We start from the raw sequence: 6096 nt of genomic DNA on the forward strand, positions 1-6096 counted from the left end.
ATCCAATTTATTGAATCAATGTGTTCATGTGATTTGTGGTCAGAGAATGACTTCTTTTCTTCTTTCTTCTTTTTAATCACTGAATTTCAGTTTTACAAATACTCTTAGAACAATGCAGATAACTAAGGTTTTGTGGGAGAACAGTTCCCATACATGAAGACCTCTATCTGGAGAAATTACGAAGATGTTTAAATATTAAGGCTGAGATGATTCTAAAACATAATGAAATTCTTTTTAAGGCTTTGTTTTATTTGAAACCCATATTCATAGGAAACTGAGCAAAGCAAATTCTTTCATCTAGTAAATTGAGTTCATCTGCCCAGGATATATATTATTTCAGTCATTTTCAATAAAGGACTTTCTTTCTCTGGCTAATCTGAATTTCCACATGCTAGAGCCAATTTAGCCCTGTCTCTGGCCACAGGGACACCTTCCCAGGAGTTTCCTCAGGGCCCCAGTCACTTCCTTGTTCCTCAGACTGTAGATGAGAGGGTTCAGCATGGGGGTGATCATCGTATAGAAGGCAGAGACCACCTTGTCCTGCTTGGAGGAGTGGTAGGCCTGGGGCCGTATGTAGGTGACCATGGCCGCCCCGTAAAATAGGGAGACCACCATCATATGGGAAGAGCAGGTAGAAAAGGCCTTCTGCCGGCCTTCGGCTGAGTGCATGCGGAGCACTGCCTGCAAGATCCGCAGGTAGGAGGCAGAGATGACGGAGAAGGGCAGGAGCAGCATGACGACACAGCAGACATAGTTCATGGACTCGTAGAGAGAGGTGTCAGCACAGGCCAGCTTGAGCACAGCAGGGATCTCACAGAAAAAGTGGTTGATTTCCTGGGAGCTGCAATAGGGGAAGCTTAGGGTGACAACAGCCTGGATCAGCCCGTCGACCAGGCCAAATAGCCAGGACCCTGCCACCATAAGCCAGCAGACCCGGCGGCTCATGATCACCGAGTACCTCAGGGGGTTGCTGATGGCCACGTAGCGGTCGTAGGCCATGAAGGCCAGTAGGAAGCACTCATCTCCCAGGAGGGTGAGGAAGAAGAGGATCTGGAGCCCACAGCCTGTGAAGGAGATGGAGCCGCCACCCAGGAGGAAGTCCACCGCCATGCGCGGGACGATGGTGGAGATGAGCATGAGGTCCATGAGTGACAACCAGCTGAGGAAGAAGTACATGGGGCTGTGGAGACGGGAGTCCACATTGATGAGGAGGATCATGAGCCCGTTACCAGACAGGGCCACCAGAAACATGACCATGATGACGGAGAAAAGGAAGAAGTTCAGCGGCGAGTGGGTGAAGAGTCCCAAGAGAATGAAATGGGAGATGAGAGTCTGGTTTCCTGCCCATGCCATCCTTTCCCCCTGCAGGGAGGAAAGATGTTTGAAAGGGGTTTAAATTTATTTATTATATTCAGGCAATTGCATCTCAGTGAGAATACAAAGTGTGGCAGTTTTAAGAGAAAAAATCTCTAAGATAATTGAAGGGATTTTCTTTTTTTTTTTTTAATTTCTCCAAATTTCTGTACATACATGAGGGGGGAACTTTAAGCAGTCATTGCTGAAGTGGGCAAATGCTTCTGTTTCTGATATGATGTTTTTCTGGAAAAAGCACTAAAGCAGCCAAAATATTTATCATCAATGATATTTATCAGCTGTGTGAACTGGGCACATTACTACACTCTCTGTGCTTCACTTACTTTATCTCACATTGGTATAAAAATACTATTGTATAGGGTGAGAGTAAAAATCACATGATTTAATACAGGTTTTTGGGGATTGAACCATGTTCCCCATGAGACCTGTTCAAGTCCTAACTCCATGTGTTGTGGGTGTGAACTCATTTGTAAATAGGATCTTCAAGATCCTAATAAATTGGGACCAAACTGAATCAAGGTGGGACTTTTTCCTGTAAGTCGAGAGTCCGTATAAGCAAAGGAAATTAGACATGGAACTAGAAATCACAGGAAGAAACAAGGGAGACAGATGGCCTTGTGATGGAGGTAGAGATCGATTGCTGGCAAGCCACCACCAGATTGCTACGGACTTCAGAGAGGCATGGCTTGTTTGCAGATACCTTGACTTTGGACTTCTAGCCTCCAGACTGAGAAAATAAATTCCTTTTGTTTAAGCCAACCAGTTTGTGGTATCTGTTATAGAAGTCCTGGAAAATTAAAACAATAAAAATGGGCTAATAGTTTAAAAATGATGCCAGTTGACAATCCTTGAGTATTTCTCAAGTGGCAGGCTCTGCAATGCATATTCTATTACATCCTTGCATTTAATCCTCATAATTATCCTAAAAGATTAGTCTGGTCATTATCCCCATTTCACAGATGGACAGAATGAGACAGAGGGAGGTGTATTATTTTTTTCTTTTCTGATATTTAAGCTTAAAGCATTACCGGTGATATCTTCTCCTTTCTGGTTTCTGTGACTTTCACATTCTCTTTATAAAGCCTCCAGTAATCTGGATTAAGTGCACCCTGATTCAGTTCTCTACCCCTTAACTTAAAATAACTTCTTCAAATGGTCCTATTTGCAATGTGTTCACCCACAGGAATACAGATTAATATTAACAATGCATGTTTGTTGGAGTATATAATTCAATCTAGCACAGTCTGGTATTGGTGAAATTTTTAGAAAATTGACAGAATAAGTCCAGAATCAGACCTATATATGTGTGAAATCTACAATCTGGGGAAGCGACTTGGCCCAGTGGACAGGACATCGTCTACCACATGGGAGGTCCGCGGTTCAGACCCCGGGCCTCCTGACCCGTGTGGAGCTGGCCCATGCGCAGTGCTGATGCACACAAGGAGTGCCGTGCCACGCAGGGGTGTCCCTGTGTAGGGGAGCCCCACGTGCAAGGAGTGCGCAAAAGAAAGTGCAGTCTGCCCAGGAATGGCGCCACACACACAGAGTTGACACAGCAAGATGACGCAACAAAAAGAAACACAGATTCCCATGCCACTGACAACAACAGAAGCAGACAAAAACAAGAACACGCAACAAATGGAAACAGAGAACAGACAACAGGGGCGGGGAGAGAAATAAATAAAATAAATCTTAAAAAAAAAAACAATCTGATTTAAAATACAGAATATAAAATCTGTAGAGAAAGAACGGTTACTCAGTAAATGGTATAGGGTAATTGCCAACCTGCATTAAAACAACAACAACAATAAAATTAGATTCCCTGCTTCAAACCACAGGCAAAAATAAATTCCTGTTAGATAAAAGAACTAAATGGAAAAGCTTACAACATTGTCAGAGGAAAATTTAGTAATATTTGTTTAAGATCTTGAGATCTGGCTCCTCAAAACCTTATTTAAGGAGCCGATTGAGAAGGAATTGGGGAAAACGGACTTTGGCCCAGTGGTTAGGGCGTCCGTCTACCATATGGGAGGTCCGTGGTTCAAACCCCGGGCCTCCTTGACCCGTGTGGAGCTGGCCGTGCGCAGTGCTTATGCGCGCAAGGAGTGCCGTGCCACGCAAGGGTGTCCCCCGCGTGGGGGAACCCCACGCGCAAGGAGTGCGCCCATGAGGAAAGCCTTCCAGCGTGAAAACAAAGTGCAGCCTGCCCAGGAATGGCGCCGCCCACACTTCCCGTACCGCTGACAACAACAGAAGCGGACAAAGAAACAAGACGCAGCAAATAGACACCAAGAACAGACAACCAGGGGAGGGGGGGAAATTAAATAAATAAATAAATCTTTAAAAAAAAAAAAAAAAAAAAAAAGAGAAGGAATTGGCTCTGTAATAAGACATAATAGGAAAAAGATTCATAATCAAAATATATAAGAATACCCACAAATGAATAAGAAAAATGGTAAACAACTCAAGCAGTAATTCTCAGAAAGGAAAAATCCAAATAAACATTTTTAAAAGATTGCTTTATCTCACTAGTAACTAGAGGAATTTAAATTAAAACAAACATACAATTTTTTAACCATCAATTTGGTACAAATTATTCAATTTGAAATATCATGTATAAGCAAGAATAGGAGAAACAAGTACATACAAATTGTTAAAAGATATAGAGCATAATGATAACAATGGTACATCTAGAGAGAGGGTTAGGATTGGGGATCATGGTCAAACAGGGGCTTAAGCTTGACTATGAATTTTGAATTTTTTACAAGAATGTCTTCATGTATTCTTCGAATTTAGATTAAGATTATCATGAGAAGGTAATTGATATATCTAGAAGGTCTTTTCTCTTAAAGCTTGCTTTATATCATGACATATTTAATACACATAATAAGTAATAATTAGGAAATTTTCTAAAGAAAGTAATAGTAATACATTCATATTTTTTACAGAAAAAGTAACATGTTTTGGATATCATTCTCAATTTTTCCTCTGTGTTATGGTAGGGGATCTCTTCATGGCGAAAGCTACCTGAACGCATGCACACAGTCATAGCAGCTAAGAGAAAATATGAAGGCAGTCTTGAGAACCATCCTAGATAATGGCAGTGACCATCAAAGAGCAAGAGGACAGAATGTAAGTTAGGCACAAGAAAAGGAAACATTTAATGATTGAATGAAGAATTAGAAACGAGAGGAATAAGGATAAACACCAACAGAGAAAGAGATAATGGGTAAATGTCAAGGTAAAGACAAGAGAAAAGAGGAAATAAGAAAATAAACGGAGGAGAAAGTTAAAACATTGTAAATGAATTTTACTCAGAAGAGACAAAAAGAAAACAAAGACATACTGCAATAGAGAACAGAGAAATTAGATGTCATGAGAAAGGAGAATATAGATACAAAGAGAGAAAGATCCAAAGAAAGAGAATGGCACAAAATGAGGCAGGGGACAGGCAGTGAAGTGGGAAGCCACAAAACCTTATGGAGGATTTGGACTTCTAGGACTTTGGAGGATGTGTGAGAGTAGATACATCTGACTACCCCTTGTCCTGCCGGGAAGGATGTTGGAGCAGCCTGGATTGTCTTCAAACCCATCTATCCATACCAGGGACAACATCTGCCCCCTTTGGGGTCTTTTCCTAGCAGCCTACCCTCCCTGGCACCTCAAGACTTAGAGGCAGCTGCTTCCAACTGAAGAGAAATAGCAGCCATGTTTTGACCCTTTCCAGTTCTCTCCCTCCTTTGGAAAGTCCTGTGCTCTTAAAAGCCTGCCTTCTTCCAAGTAACCATAGTACCACATAGCAACAAGGTCAAACGCAGCAGATCCCAACATCCCAGACCTGCCCATTTAGTCCCAGACTTCTCCATCTCCTGCAGCTTGCTTCTCCATCAAGTCCTTCCTCTAGGAAGTTCTCTGAGCCCCCTGTAACAACAGTGATCTCTCCTCTTTCTCACTGCACTTGGAGTCTAGGATCAATACGTTGCTGATAAACCAAATACTCATTGACATCCAGAACATCAAAGGTTCTTAATATGGGAGCCTATAAACACTGAAATTGTATTTGAAATTTGGTGTTTATGTGCTTAGTTCTGGACAGAAAGTCCACAGGTTTTTGTATATTCCTTTTAAAAAGCAAAAAGAATCTGTATTTTACTGATGAACTGAAGTTATTTATCTGGTGGTGGTGGTAGTAGTTGTGCTTAAATTTTCAAGAATGGATATCTACTTTCTCCAACTACATGGCATGTTGCTGAGCAAAAAGGCTTTTTGTGTGTTTCTCTCTGTGCTACACATATTATTAAACAACTGAAAACATGTAGAATTCAGGAAAAATAGCAGCCAGTAGGTGTCATGGTTACAATCTCCCTGCCCTAAGGGTACAAAGAAGGAGATTTTTATGTATTTGGAGGAATTAAGAGAGGCATCGTGGAGCACTGGAGGTGAAGTGGAATCATAAAGGATAATTAGTATCCCTGAGACTGCGCAGAAGCTGATTGGGTATTTAGAGCAGAGGGAAGAACCAGAGCCTAAGCAGAGAAAAAAGAAAAGCATGACTTTGATGGGGAGGCAAGTTGGGTACTTTGGCTGAGCAAAGCATGCACGCAGGAGAGCAGTGGAGGGAGTCTGGTCCTGAAGACTGAGCTAACTTGGGACCTTATATGTCTTGAGGTCATGGTTCAGAATCAAGGTTTGGCCAATTATTAGTACACTGCACTAAAACCT

The 6096-nt window shown here is 41.9% G+C and overlaps 1 protein-coding gene across 1 annotated transcript; it reads right to left on the reverse strand.

Moving 5' to 3' along the window:
• Window positions 1-402: 402 nt before the first annotated feature.
• Window positions 403-1353, reverse strand: LOC101437922 (olfactory receptor 2V1-like). The gene has a single exon (XM_004468584.1). It carries the CDS (start codon window positions 1351-1353, stop codon window positions 403-405), a length of 951 nt encoding a protein of 316 aa, XP_004468641.1.
• Between the last annotated feature and the right edge of the window lie 4743 nt (window positions 1354-6096).

Source organism: Dasypus novemcinctus, chromosome 2 (genome assembly GCF_030445035.2).
Source record: "Dasypus novemcinctus isolate mDasNov1 chromosome 2, mDasNov1.1.hap2, whole genome shotgun sequence".
Classification (NCBI taxonomy): Eukaryota; Metazoa; Chordata; class Mammalia; order Cingulata; family Dasypodidae; genus Dasypus; species Dasypus novemcinctus.

Excerpts from the sequence above, each read along its gene's own strand:
- LOC101437922 (XM_004468584.1), bottom strand. The coding sequence starts at position 1,353 with ATGGCATGGGCAGGAAACCAGACTCTCATCTCCCATTTCATTCTCTTG.